The sequence below is a fragment of the Podarcis cretensis genome (assembly GCF_951804945.1).
Source record: "Podarcis cretensis genome assembly, chromosome: 2".
Taxonomy (NCBI): domain Eukaryota; kingdom Metazoa; phylum Chordata; class Lepidosauria; order Squamata; family Lacertidae; genus Podarcis; species Podarcis cretensis.
In genome coordinates, this window is record NC_137171.1 from 42,635,070 (window position 1) to 42,650,393 (window position 15,324).

General features: G+C 42.8%; 1 protein-coding gene across 9 annotated transcripts in view; it reads left to right on the top strand.

Annotated features, from left to right (window-relative positions):
* The window catches only part of WIZ (WIZ zinc finger), a 59,760-nt gene that overhangs the window by 38,400 nt on the left and 6,036 nt on the right, over positions 1-15,324 (top strand). For 6 of the 9 annotated variants that reach the window (XM_079965843.1, XM_079965842.1, XM_079965841.1 and 3 more), the window contains exons 6-8: positions 9,433-9,600; positions 10,983-11,489; positions 14,182-14,664. In XM_079965843.1, the coding sequence (XP_079821969.1) occupies positions 9,433-9,600; positions 10,983-11,489; positions 14,182-14,664 (1,158 nt within the window). The remainder of the gene's footprint in view (positions 1-9,432; positions 9,601-10,982; positions 11,490-14,181; positions 14,665-15,324) is intronic. The other 3 variants (XM_079965846.1, XM_079965847.1, XM_079965848.1) reach the window with 3 other exon arrangements.

Genomic DNA, 15,324 nt, shown 5'->3' on the forward strand with positions numbered 1-15,324 from the left:
ATGTAGCTAGAAAATTTGCCTAAACACACAAACAACTGTCAGAAACTGCATATGGTATCATCAGCATGCACATACCTATTAATTTACCTATCAGTTTACTTAACATTCTTGCAGTACTGAGGATAGCAATACAGCCTGTAGGAAATTATGGTGGAGACTGTAATGGAAAGCTGACTGCAGAAAAGTATCATGCTGCGTTATGGGAATAATAAATAATAATAATAACTTTTATTTATATCCCGCCCTCCCCGGCCAAAGCCGGGCTCAGGACGGCTAACAACACTAAAACAGTGCGACATTATAAAAGCATTATAAAAATTAATTAAAATCAAAATTGATGGCAACCATAAACTAAAGTTTTGTAAAGATTGCCAAGGAGGGAGTCAGGCTGCGCCCTGACCAAAGGCCAGGTGGAACAGCTCTGTCTTGCAGGCCCTGCGGAAAGATGTCAAGCCCTGCAGGGCCCTTGTCTCTTGTGACAGAGCATTCCACCAGGTTGAAGCCGCAGCCGAAAAAGCCCTGGCTCTAGTTGAGGCCAGCCTAACCTCTCTGTGGCCTGGGACCTTCAAGATGTTTTTATTTGAAGACCGTAAACCAAACATTCATGGATTTCTGTTGCTAGTCAAATGCATTAAGGTTAGCAGTGACATGAACGAAATCTTTGATGCCTTGTCGTTCTGGATGCATTCAAGAATGAAATAAAACAGCTAAATTGGCATTACTTACTAGTACTTACTAGTTCTAGTAAGAGAGAAGGGTACTGAAAATAAGGTAGCGAATATGGACCAAAAAATTACTGGATGGCTTCATAACCTTTTCCTGATTTGTGGAAGAAGGATTGCAGAATTCAGTGGTGCCAAGATCACTATGATATAAAAAGAAAAAGTAAAACCTCCAACAACTTCCCTTGATGGAAGCACTTGCAAGTCTTCATCTGAAAAGGTGGTTGCATTTGTACATCATGAAAGGAACAGGTATTGGGTGCTAGACAAATGCCAGGGGATTCTCAGATCTGTGTATGTCAAAGATGTGTGGCCCTTCAGATATTGCTGGACTATAACTCCCCTAATCCCTGACCTTAAAGGTAAAGGGACCCCTGACCATTAGGTCCAGTCGTGACCGACTCTGGGGTTGCGGCACTCATCTTGCTTTACTGGCCGAGGGAGCCGGCCTACAGCTTCCGGGTCATGTGGCCAGCATGACTAAGCCGCTTCTGGTGAGCCAGAGCAGCACACGGAAACACCGTTTACCTTCCCGCTGGAGCAGTACCTATTTATCTACATGCAGTTTGACGTGCTTTCGAACTGCTAGGTTGGCAGGAGCTGGAACAGAGCAACCGGAGCTCACCCCGTTGTGGGGATTCGAACCGCCCACCTTCTGATCGGCAAGTCCTAGGCTCTGTGGTTTAACCCACAGTGCCACCCGCGTCCCTATCCCTGACCTTAGGCTATGCTAATTGAGGATGATGTAAATTGGAATGCACAGCATTAGGAGGGAAGGCCAAAGAAGGAGTGGCTGCAGCTCTGTCTCCTGTAAAAGCTGATTCCTCCCCCAGAGTGAAGCTGTAATCAGAAATAAAAGCTGCCAGTCAGGAACATGGTCATCTGAGGACATATCTTTATATAAAACCTTCTGGTGCTTCTGCTTTTACTACTATAGGCAGTTGTGAAAGATGATCCTCTAAGAACAAGAACGATGTAACGCTGCTGCATACTGACAGCCAGTATAGAAAGTAGTTTAGCCTGACCTGACTACAGCACAGAGAAAAATGGCAGCATTTTCAGACAGCAGTTACATTATAGCTTTATTATGTAAAATATGGAAATACAATGAGACTAAAGTGACTAGGAAGATGGAGTCCGATGTTAGTGAAGAAAGCAACTCTAGAATGTTTTGCTTCTCCTCATGAAAAATACTAGGAATTTATTCTCTTCTTCAGCTCAGTTTTCAGTAATATGTTGAACGGTTGGGGTTTATGTAAGCAAAATGGAGATCTAGTTTGAAACCAATGCTAGCCTGCAATTAGAAAATTATAGCTCATCCTTTACAAATCATTATTTATCTTAATGCAAATGCCTTTTGCTTTAAAATATTATGAGTAGGACTCCACTGAACTTTATGCCCTCTCTAATTTATCTGTATCCATAAAATACAGACATCTCTATATTTTCAAGGCCTTACTAAGCCAAGCAACACCACAAAGAACAAGATATTTTTTTTATTATTATTTAAGCAAGTAGCATTGGTAGATTAGATTTCTGGCAGGCTTTTATGTAATTTGGAAGTCTGGGGAAATCTCCCATTTGGATTACCCAATTCATTATAAATCTCTGGATAAAGTGTTCATTGGATTCCCAATACATGCCCAGAGTGTATAAACCCTAGAAACATGGGGAACAATGTTCCTCTTCTTAAGAAGTGGTTTCTTGTGGGGTATTTTTGTTTGTTTGTAGATAGCGAAGGTTTTCAAATATAGACGCTGTGAAAGTTCAACATTAAGACACTTCTTCTGGAAGCTAATTGTTCATAGGCTCAAATTCATTTTGTAACTTAGCAAAGAAAAAGAATGAATTTGTGATTTTAACCATTCTTTTCCTCCTCTGTGTGTGGCAAAAACACAGACCAGCATTGTGTCACTCTGTCTCTATCTCTGCATTTTTTTGCCAACCACTGGAAGGTCATGTACAATGAAATTTAACTGCCATGCTTTCTTACTCCCCAGCCCCCGGTGACCTAAACCCTTCATGGATATATTTTGAGGCATGTATTTCAGATATCCCCTAAATCTGCATACATAGATGGCTGGGTCTCTAACTCGTGCAAAGTCTGTAGATTCCAAAGAGGCATGGACCTTGTTTTGAGTGGCATGTGGGCTAAAAGCATCTTGGTCATTTTTTTATTTTATCATCTGGACTTCCTATTCTTAATGCTGACCCTAAATTCTGGTTTTAGATAATTTCATCTAACCGAAGCCAATTAAACATTTTTACCTCTTTTTTCAGGGAGGGTGTCAATTCTCACAATGAGGTAATATATTTTCTAGAACTCTTGAGTTGTTACTATTGATAAAATCCCTTTCTTTGGCAACAGGAAGTGAATCAACAATTTTCATAGCTTGGTAAAAATGTTGTAACAGTGCTGAAGACCCAAGAAAACTACAGAATATAAGGTTGGATCAGTGCTGTTAAAACATATATGGTCTATGAGCCCAGCCTGGCCCACAAAGTATATTCTGTCCATTCTACAGCTGCTAAAAGCGTAAGCCATTATAGAAGAAGGAAAGAGGACCCCTTCCTAACAGTTTTATTAAAATCAGTTGTCACTTTTTTAGGCACCTAGTGCTGGTGAAGAAAATGCATTATTTGCCTGCTGAAAGTACGGTAGTTCCTTTTTTTTCTATCCCTAGGCATTTGCTTAGTGATGAGTTCAACCCCCAAATCACATTAGTGGAGATGAAAAATATATGAATACAGTTACAGAGAAATGAAAATTTAAATATAGGAATAGAAAATTTAGAGAAATGTGAAATAGGGCTTACACCTAGATAAGTGGGATTATGATTGCAACAAAAGAGAGGAGATATTTGCATTGCATTTCACTTTCAGAAAAATGGTCTTCTGATTGAAATATTTCTCTCGCTTGTCTTATGGCTCAAAAGCAGCTTTACTCATCCTGAACTGATGGAGAGGATGTTGGATTTTAAGCACACTTTAGTGCATATTTATTATTTTTGAGATGGTTCATCTTTCTTGATCTTCAGAACAGAAGGGAAGATCTGTTTATTAGAAGAGGTGCAACTGAAGCAAGGAATAAAAAACCAGGATTAAATTTACTGTCTTCTATTAAACTGTCTTTCACTGCCTGAGAAAGGCAATGAGAGATTTTACTTTCTTGGGCTCCATGATCACTGCAGATGGTGACAGCAGTCACGAAATTAAAAGACGCCTGCTCCTCGGGAGAAAGGCGATGGCAAACCTAGACAGCATCTTAAAAAGCAGAGACATCACCTTGCCAACAAAGGTCCGTATAGTTAAAGCCATGGTTTTCCCTGTAGTGATGTATTCTGATCGCCGAAGAATTGATGCTTTTGAATTATGGCACTGGAGGAGACTCTTGAGAGTCCCATGGACTGCAAAAAGATCAAACCTATCCATTCTTAAGGAAATCAGCCCTGAGTGCTCACTGGAAGGACCGATCGTGAAGCTGAGGCTCCAATACTTTGGCCACCTCATGAGAAGAGAAGATTCCCTGGAAAAGACCCTGATTTGGGAAAGATGGAGGGCACAAGGAGAAGGGGACGACAGAGGACGAGATGGTTGGACAGTATTCTTGAAGCTACAAACATGAGTCTGACCAAACTGCGGGAGGCAGTGGAAGACGGGAGTGCCTGGCGTGCTCACAAAGTCAGACACGACTAAACGACTAAACAACAACAATTAAACTGTCACCTTTCTTTGTATCTATGGCCTGGGCCCCTCCATTACAAATGGGTTTGGAGCTGAAAAAAGACTAACTGCAATGCAAGGAAGTGTCCAGTGCCAAATCTGATTGGGATTTAAGGGAAGACAGTCTTTTTTAGGCAGTTGATCCTTATAAGTAGATCTGAAGGAAACCCTGTTTTCTCAGCCTTGAGATAAAAGGGGGCTTTTCATAAATTACAACTTATTTATGTATCTGTTGTAGTTTTTAAAATATGTTGTATTTCGATTAATCTGTTATCTTGCTTTGCTACCTGCACAGGAGCAATTGCTGTTTAACTAGTATATAGATTGAGGTTGCAACTGTGAAAGCTATATCCTCCACCACTTCAGTGCACTTGAGCCATTTTGTAGTTTTGGGCTAGAAAACTGTGGCCATTCAAGTAAAGTGGTTTTGCAGATGAAGAAACAGATAAAAATGTTTTTAAAACTGTTCTTAAAGATGCAGAGTGTTTTTATACACCTCACGTTGCTTGTCTGCTGTGAAGCTCTTTATCTCTCTTTCAGCAGTATTATTCTGAAGGCGTTCTGGCCACAGAGTGCATCTTCCTCTCTCGGTTTTTTGTTTTCCCCACCTGCCCGCTAGCAAACTGGCTCCCTATCCCTTTCTGCCTCCTCCGTCCTAGCTGTGGCCAGGGGAGTTAGGTGCTCTACTGCTCTCGTCTGCTTGGAGCCTTAAGCGCGCGGCTTCCATCCTTGCTGGCTTTCCCTTAAGCTGTCGTTCAATGGTGGAGTAGTTTTGCCTGGACCCGTACCCTGATCGCTTCGTGCTTTTCGCTGCATCTCTCTGGGCCTGTGGATTCCTCCTGGTTCGGCTGGGCAGGCTTCTCTTGGGTGGACTCGGCGCTCGACTACTCCACCTGATCGCGCTCAGTTGGAGTCTCGGCGCTCCGCCGCCCCGCCTGGCTGCCGCCCCGCATGTGCCGGACCCAAGATGGCGGCCTCCACCCCCTCGCAGCCCAAAGCGACAAAAGCGGTGGCGGCGCCGCGGCCCCGAGAGGATGAAGCGAGCGCGGGTCCTCCGCCCGAGGCCGGTAAGTCCCCGGAAGGCGAGGAGGAAGACATGTCCGTCAGGCAGGAGGGCCGATCGGGAGGTGTCACGCTGGAGACCTGCTTTTCCTTCCGCCCCCCCCCCTCGCCCGCCGCCTCCGGGGCAGCCCGGTCTGCGCCTTCAGGGATCGCGGCGCCTGTCCCTTTCTGGGGGTGGCGTGAGGTCGGGTTGGGTGGCTGGCAGGAGGCAGCGCCTTGCTTCTTCGAGCCGAGTGCGTGGTAGCTTTCCTGTCAAGGCCTGGTAGCCCGCGGCTCTCCTCCTCCTTCCCCGCCAACGGGGCGCCCGGGTACCTCGGCCGTGCCTTCCCCGCTGGTCAGCATCCTTTCGGCCGCCTCCCATTTAGCCTCTGCAGCACCCGGAGCCATTGGCCAGCGCCTGTCACGTCTGGTCCGCGCCCTCCGGCAGCAGCTGGCAATCGAAAGTGAGACATTTTTTAAAAAAATAAAATAAAGCATCTTTTGTCCGCTGCGAGAACGAGAATAATCCACATCGAGGCAAACCGGCTCTCGTTTCTTTTGACTTTCTAACCTCCCTTGTGGATATATATTATTAAAGTGAATTTTGAAAATCCTGAAAAGAATGTTACTGACTCGTCAAAAGGCCAAAGTAAGACACCAAGAATTGGTTGTATTGCAGTATAAGAAATATGCATACCTAAAACATAGGTTGGAAATTATTTATTTTTTAATGCAATAAATTATCTCGTGTCTGTTTTGGCTATCCAGCACTTTGAAGGTCGGAATGGCTGACTTCTGTCTTTTAATCTCTCCAGTCTAGTAATATAAACAATAGAATACAGTAATTCTGCTTTAACCTGCGTTTCCGATTGCCTACTTTGTTGTATATTTAAATAATTTTGTTTTGTTTTTTTTAAAAATAATTTTTATTGGGTTTTCACATTTTAGAAACACACACACAAATGAAAACAAAAACAAAACATGTATAATTTCATAACCTTACTTTCTTAACCCCCCTCCCTGACTTCCCCCCACCCCCCTTCATACATCCCAAATCCAATAATTAGCTCAGCAGGTTCTTATCTCTCTTCTTTAACATATTATTGTTGTTTTTAAAATTAATTCTTATTACTTGGCCAAATTTTACTTGTCCAGTTTTCTTATAAATATTAAGTCCTTTTCTAAGGTCGACCCAAATTCCCTTCCACGAATTCCCCCCTTTTTATATTAAATGTAGGTCATAATAGCCAAACACAAAAGTCATAAAAGTTTTAAAGTTCTGTTCTCCCCTCCCTCCCTACCCCGGTTTCTGTCCCTTCCCAAATAAATGTCCACAAAACAGTTCTTAGCCTGGATTCCTCACATCAGAGGCCTTCAAATCTCTGTCAGTCTCTCTCTGCCGGTTTTGTTGGTAGCCCTCTTTGTTGGTCCTCAGTTCTCGAAGGAGCTCTGGCACAGTCTCGTCAAATTTTCTTCCATCCAAAATACTTGGTAACAGCTGCTGCAACAAGTCAACTGATCTCCCATACTCAAAGAGGAAGCCCCAATCATATTTCTTATTTCTTTTAAGTTCCAGTATTCCAAGTGTTCCAGGGGCTTCCTCTTTCCACTTTCGCATCTTTCGCAGATTGGTAATCCCAAGATCTTCTTCTTTATGTTCTAGCAATGTAGGCTTCAGATTGGTACTCTCCTGTAGTTTCTTAACTCCTTCTTCCCTCTCCTCCAGTTCCAAAAATGTCTCTTCTGGTTCAGCTGCAGATTTTGTTTCAGTCAAATCCTTTATGCATTCAGCAGGGTTGCTTGTTTTAGAGTTCAAGGTTATAAGTTGTTTGTTCATAGCCATGCTTTGCTCTTGCAGTATTCCCACGAGAAAAAACATTCTTTCCATCTCTGCCTGTAATTTTCCATCTGTAGCCATTGTAATGTTTCAAAGTTTCCCCTAGGGGGATTCTAGTTACTTAATAGTCCTTTCCCAACAGTCTGTTGCTTTGTTATTTGTAACTACTTTGTTCCCAAGCACTTTAATTCAAATATAGCAAGTTTAGTCCAGAGAGATGTTAAACAATAAAGTTTTTAACTTTAACTGCCCGTTTGACAGCTCCTTTGACAGCTGTCAAACTCCTTGTTCCTTTTCCTCCAGCTCACACACAGGGACACTCCCGGGTCGGGGGGGGGGGTTAGACAGAAGCTTCTAAAATTCGACTCTTACTCTCCAGCACAAATCTTCTTCTGTCAAATTCATGGAATTAATATCTTTTAACTCGTACCGAAAAAAAAAGATCTCTCCACCTTAGTTCTCCGATCCTTGCTTTAAATCTTTTGTAGGTAGAGGGGGTGCGGACTTCCCTTTAGCACATCCCCCGGTCGTACCAAATTCAAAGGTAAAAATTTTAAAGTCCAAATTCCATTCTACTCACGGGTTGTTTCAAGTCCAAATTTCAGGGAAAAAAGTCAGCGCTCTCCGGCCATGGCTCGCGGCTTCGCTCCACTGCAGTAGCGGTCTACTCACAGCACCACGCCACTCTCCGTACCCTCTCCGTAGCCTTTAAAAAGGCTCTTCGTGGATTGGGGGGCGCTTGAGGTGCCCACCGAGTCACCAAGTCCGCAGGCTTCCGCGCCTGCGGTTTCTAAGGGTCCCCGCGTCGCCGTCGCGGTGAGACCCGTCTGCAGCAGAGCCGATTCCCTCCGGAGCTCGGAGGGAATCCGCCATTAGCCGATTGCGCTAACCCGGAAGTCTATATTTAAATAATTTTGAAGAATCAAAAAAAAAAAATTGTAGCTGATATTATCTCTGAATTATAGTGAATTTGTGCAGAAAACAACAGTTGGGATCAGTCTTACTTAGGAGAAGATTCCCTATTCTGCTCATCTTCCCCATCCCTATCTTTTTTTGCAGTTTGAGCCTATGTGTGTCTATTCAGAAGTAAGTTATTTATTTATATTTATATATAGTATTACAGTTATATTCTGCCATTCTTCCAAGGAGCTCAGGATGGCATACATGGTTCTTTCTCTCTTCACTTTATAAGGCTAGTTTAGGTAGGCCAGGCTGAAAGAGTGTGACTCGCCCAAGATCACTGGGTAAGCTTCATGGCTGAGTGGGAATTTGAATCAGAGCCTCCACAGTTTTATTTGGATACCACAATCCCATGCTGATTCTCTGTAAAAATCGCTATTCTCAGGGTAAGAGTGTTAGGATTGAACCTTCAGAAATTCTCATTGTCTGATTTGGGCTAAATGACTTTTTGTAATGCTACTGTAGTTCTTTTCACAGTACTGTATCTGTTGTTGGATCATAAGAGATTAATTTACACTTGGCTCCTTGTCGGAAACAGTTTTATATAATGTTATGTCTTGCTCTGGCAAAAAAATGTTTCCCCGTATTGAAAATATTTATACCCATTTTCTTCTGTTTGTAATTACTGGTTTCTTCATCAGTACAATTTCCCCCTGCATCTGTTCTGGGTTCTTGTGTGTATAACTACTGTAAGTGCCACTCAGTGTGGTGCTTTGTCCTGCAACTGAAAAACCCTGTAACTAGAAAATAACTAATTGGTGGTTTAGCTGATGTGTGACTATTGTTATTGTATTAATCTAAGGAATTTGCTTAGCTCATCCAACAGACAGTGAGTAGCCAATGTTTTCTGTCTTCTTATCTAGCAAGACAGACTTGTTTATTGTAATCATGCCTTGAAATGCTAAAACCATTAAAGGCCATTAGTGTTGGTTCGTTTTTTAGTGAATTAGTTCAATTGTAATCCTAGAGACACTTAATCTGGAAAAAAGTCTCATTGAACTCTGCAAGACCTAATCATTTGCAGGAATTAATCGTTTTTTGCTTTTCTTAATTGGCACTATGAGGCAAATGTAGCTTGTATGGTGCTTAATCTCTTTGCATTATTAATTTTCCAGCTCAAACCCCATATTCTCTTTTATATTTTGGTAGTTATGGCTTCTGAGGAAGAAGAAGAGATGGTCACTGCAGAGATGAGGTCACCAGCCCTCCAGAAGAAAAGTTCTCTGTCTGGGTCATTAGACCATATTCCTAACAGAATAGGAAGCTCACTGTCTCCTGAACCTTCTAGCAATAAGGCAGATTCCCAGGATTCCAAAAGTGAGTCTGTCCTCTGTTGAGGTTGCTGCTGAGCCTTGTCCATGGTGTATGTGATGGTGACAGTCCCATTAGGTGACTTTAATGCAGATTTGAACCCGTTGCTTATCACTTGTTTTATAAAGTGCTGTCACTGCTTATAATTTACACTGTCTTTTGGTGAAATAATTTGAAAGGTTTCATGACTAACAAAAGTATTGTTCACATGAAAAATATAGCAAAAAGAATTCAGTGTGTTTCAAAAGTTTGCAATGTTTGTGTTAAATACTGAGAGTTTAATAAAATGTTTCTTTTTCAATATGTGGTGAATACAGTATACAGTATTTTCCATTTTTTGGCTTTATGTGAAAGTACATTGTGAGGAACAGCAATGAGCTTACCAAATAGCTAATTAATGAACATATGCAAATATGATCTACCAACATTATGTACCATTATTGATTTGGGGGTTGGGGTATTTATCCCATTGCTTGTTACAGTGTACAACCAAATAGCCATTTTGTGGTTTTTCTTCATTTTAAAGGAAATGTAGAATATATGCTGTGAGGATCCTAACTTTCTGAATTAATATTGTAATGCTTTTGAAACCAAGACGAGATATTTCTGATTTCAGCTTTAAAATGATCACAAGTAGCCACTTGGTATAAATACTATTTAAAGCATTTTTACCCTACTCTGTGGCTGAAAAGGCTCACAGCTTACAGTCTAAAAGACACAATACCAAAGGAAAAATGAATGAGGAAGGAAGAGGAAAATGAGGAAATTCAGGCATCAATTCTTAAGGTTACATTGTAGCTCTTATAATGACCAGCTGGGATGGAAACAATTCAGGGAGAAGAGGGGTCTGATAAAGCTCGTCTCTCAGCTGACAATCAAATGGCCCTCCTATATTTACCTCTGCTACAGTCTGATGGAATAGACTTCATTGTTTTTGACTGTATTTGGGTAGGAGAATCAGGCCGTGATACTTGAAATGTTACTGAAAATAAGAATTATAATGTTTTGTGAACAAGGAGACTAAAGGGGGTATTTATAGTGTGGCTTTCACCGACTTAGCATAAGGCGCATGTCACCAATTTTGTGTGAGAACACGGGTCAAAGTGATGGTTGCAGGGCGGACTAGTAGTTGTGATGCTGATTTTTGCAGAAGGAATTTGACCATCCAGCACCATTTTTTACTAAAGCTTAGTGAAGTCATCTGTTGCAAAATAAAGAGCCAGTCTTATTTAGCGAGTCCAATGCTAAACTGATGATACCTGGCTTGTTTATGGAGCCGGGTCCAAATCAAGATAACGTGGTGTGCACTTGTGCTCTACTGACTGGTAGCAAAGGCAGTGTGGGGTTCAGCTTAACCTTGTCTCAATAAGTCACTCTCCTCTTTCCAGCACCAAACCTCACAACATGTGAGGTCTGTGGCGTCTGCTTCGAGACCCGCAAGGGCCTGTCCAGCCATGCCCGTTCTCACTTACGTCAGCTCGGTGTGGCTGAGTCTGAGAGCAGTGGAGCCCCCATCGACTTACTCTATGAACTGATGAAGCAGAAGGGCAAAGTGGACAGTGGCCCCATCTCTCCAAGTCTTAGCAAAAAATCTGCTTCTCCCAAAGAAGGGACTGCAGGGTCCTCACAGCCAACACTGCTGCCTCCCAACAAAGCTACGGAACGGCCGCAAGAGGCACCTATAAAAAAAGCAATCAAATGCCCTCCAGGTTTCACCCCCAAGAATGTTGCCCAGCCAGGATCTCCCATACTCAAGAAAGTGACACCTGCTCTGCCTGGTTCTCCTCTGCCAAAGACCCCCGAAGACAAAAGCCCCAAGCTACCGCTGAGCCCTCTGCAGAGTTCTCCTAAAGCACAGTGGTCACAACCGGAGGAAGAAGGCCCCTTAAATCTAAGTGAGTCTGTTTGATGCTGATGCTGCTTGTGAACAGGAGAGCTGGCTTGCAGTTTGCTGCTGCAGGGAGCTCTTGTGTTTCACATTACCTTGTAGCGTGAACCAGTGTAGGGCTGCCCACCCCAAGGCGTATTTTACACCTATTGGCTCTGCACAGGCTGCTTGCTTCATTCGCACATATGGTATCTTGCATACACCACAATAAAGGAAGGGCATAAAGGACTTATTGCATAAGTTTGATCTCCTGCAAAAGTGTCCCTTCCTAACTTTCACTGTGATCCTTTAGTGTCGTCCCGAAGGGTTTCTTCCCTTCTCTGAGCTGGGTGAGCAGGAGTTTTTAACAATTATTATTCCTAGGCACCTTTTTAGTAAATCTCTTTTCCCAAAAGTGGAAGTTTCCTCAACTGGCTCTTCCCTGAAACCCATCTCCAAGAGGGTCAGTCATATTTATTTTATTCATTGGATGGGCCACAAAGCCTTCCCATGTGTCTTTTTGATTTGTGCCTGGAGATTTTTAAAGTCACTAGTGAAAGTAGGGATGTTTATCTCTTGAAGGGAGAACTATAGAGACTATATGTTTCTTTCCAAAGCCCTGAGCGAAACTCTTATCAGAAGAAAAGACTGAGAGACCCTCTGAGATCTTCTGCATAGCTGTTCATTTAAAACCAAAATTCTTAGCAATCTTTCAGAATAAAGAGTGAGGAATTTAGTGCTCTCAGTACCTAATTAAAAGCAATTTCTGCTGCATCTGAGCCATTGCTTCCCCTGTTGTACATTATCTGTTTGCCCTTCTTCTCAGGGCCTATAGTAAGGCTTGTGGACTTGCAGCTGATGTTGGAGTTTGGAGACTAACATAATCTGTGCTTCTTTTGGGCTATAATATTCAACAGTGTTTTCTATTAAAGCTGGCAGAAATGGCACAAGCCACCCAATATCCCTGCTTCAGTCTTGTACAGTGTTCTCTTGCATTGGAGGGAAATAATAGAAAATCAGCACTGCTTCTGCCATTTCAGTCCTTTTTAAAAGCCGTTTTGCAGCTGTTGCTGGCGAAGGAGTAGTGAGTTCTCACTTGGTGTGATGAGGCAGAGGTAAGGAGAATCGTAAAGAGAGGGGTATTTTCTGGTGCGCTTGGCTCAAGGTACCAAGGCCAGTCCTATCTGGGGTTGGGGAACGCTAACAGTGCACAAGGTGTGGTATCTTCTATTGATCCAGCAGCAACAAAGTCTGCAGCATCAGTTGTAAGGAAGTGTTGGGTGACATCCTGACCAGTCCACCCCACAACTGAGTTCCTGCATCTTTCATCAGGGAACCTTCAAATTTAAAAGCCCCCTTTCCAAGTCCCGTTTGCCTTCTTCTCTAACTGCATTGTCATGGGCCGCAGATTCTTAACATAATATTGTGGTGTCAGCTGAGCACTGGAGTCCTTAGATATGTTGTGATTCTTCCTCAAGCATACAATTGAAAAACAGTTGCTGAGAAAGTCAACACCATTTATACAGCTGCTTCCCATTCCCATTTTGAAGTGTAATCCATTCCTAAACATAACTCTTTGCCCCAGGCATTGATATTTTACCTGCACTTCATATTTTGGAAATTGCTGCGAGAACCTTTGCTTTTATTGTTCTTTGCTTTTATTTTATTTTTTGCTTTTAGGCTCTGCCTTGGCTGATAAGATTTTGAACTGTTTCATCTGGTCAGTTGTATATGAAAATGGAGGTTTATAACCAACAAACTTTGCAATTTTCTAGATAGCTTACATGACTTCTTAGAACATTCCTGGGAATTTGCATTTACTTGTGACGGAAATTGGCATAAATCTGCATGAACTAAAATAAACTCTTAAAGTGGCAGTTCTGCCCTCATTGAGTAATAACAGCTGTCAGTTCTGGGTTCAACCCATTTCTTCCTAATGGCTTATACCACATGCTGCTGGGCTATGTAAGAGTCATAGCACTGAAAACATCACTGCTGTCCATCTTTATTTTGAAATCAAACCCAAAGCTCAATAGCGGATCAAAGAAGCCTCATGGACCTTACAGGCATGAGAAACAATTACAGTTTGGAAAGTGTTGTATTTTACATTGTTCCATTGTTGGGGGTGACCATTTACATTAAGATTCTTCAGTCTGAAGGATTGAAATGCTAGGCAAAAATGCAAATACTTTGGACCTCTTAAATTGACGGTTTAATTTTTTAAGTCACTCTTTCTGTTTGCCACATTGCTTTTCCAGCATGAACCCAGCTGGCAGCCTGAAGCGTTGCTCAGTGTGGGACTAGGGCTGTCTGACACTCTGCAGTTTTTGACATTGCTGTTTTCAAAAGTTACTGGTGTCTGAAATGCCTGATGGTTTAAGCTGAGATGGAAAAGGCTTGAGCATCATGTTTTCAGGAAAGAGAGTGTTTGAAAACTTGACCTGGGCCACTAAAAGGAAATCTGGTTAAATGCAAGTCTTCTGAGAGAATTTCTGCTTAACTCTTAAGCCAGCATCAGTGGGTACAGGTGAATAACTTGACTTTCCTTTAGGGCTGCTTGCTAAATCCTACTAGGAAACCACTTTACCATTTCTGGAGTGAGAAATGGGGCCTTTAGAACAAAAAAAGGAACAAGGTCCTTTTCAGGTTGTAGCGGGTACTTGAGACACATCAGTTGTGTGATCGTATCTATTGTGATCAATGTGTTCTTTTTTCCGCAGCTGTAGATAGTGACTCGGGCAGAGAAATTGACTGCCAGTTATGTGGTGCCTGGTTTGAAACCAGAAAAGGGCTGTCGAGTCACGCTAGAGCCCACCTGAGACACCTGGGAGTGAGCGATCCAGATGCTAAAGGATCTCCTATTGATGTTTTAAATGATCTCATCAAAAGCGAAGACTTCAAAAGCCGCCCTCCCTCTCTCCTCCATAGCGAGAGAGAAACATTAGGGGAGACTGGGAGCTCTGATGGACCCAGCCCAAAGAGCACAGCTACAGCAGCGCCTGCCACAGGCATGAAACAAGCACACGCACCAAGGCCTTTGGGCAAACAGCCATCTGTACTCTCACCTCACTCCCCTCCACCATCCAAGAAGTTGAAGCCACATGGCCACAGGCTGTCAGCTGCGGCCAGCCTGCAAAGGAAACAGGGTCTTTCTTCCAGTGCGTACTGGGCAGCAGATGCTGAGATGGCTCCACTCAATCTCTGTAGGTTCTATCAGCACTGGCTCCTGTCCCCTCCTCTTCCTCTCCCCCTTCCTAGTCTTGTTTATGTGACATGGAGCTGTACACTTAGAAATCCAGGCCCCTTGCCATTTCCTGCCACCATGTCCAATAAGCAGCAAAGGGTTGGGGAAGCAAGCATTTTGGCCCACATGCTTTTCTTGCAAAGCTTTTTCTGAAATGTATAATGCAGCTTTCCCAGCTGGCCTGTGCGTGTGCTGAAGTTAACTCTTCCCTGTCCGGGTATTTTCTCCACGGTTATATCTTGCTCCAAATGGATGGCATCTCCCTGTCCCAGATAGGAGAAGGCTATATGGTTGCTCTTCAGTTAAGAGTATCATAAGACAAGTGTGGATTCAATCTGATCTGCTGAAGATGGAAGGGGAATTAATTAAGCAGTTTGAAGGGAAGAGTGTGCAATCTTACATAGCCTGAGCCCTTTGGTGGCCATTGGTTTGAAATTGACTGCTGCATTTTTTACAGCACTCATTGGCTTTGTTTAATGTCAGCAAAATGCTCAGTACTGATGTGTTTCTCCATGGCATTTAATGTCTTAGCAGTTACAGAGCAAGGAAGAAGATTGCTTCTGCCATTTCCAATTTTACCAGGGCTTTAAAGTGGCACTGCGACCCATTTCAGAGATGG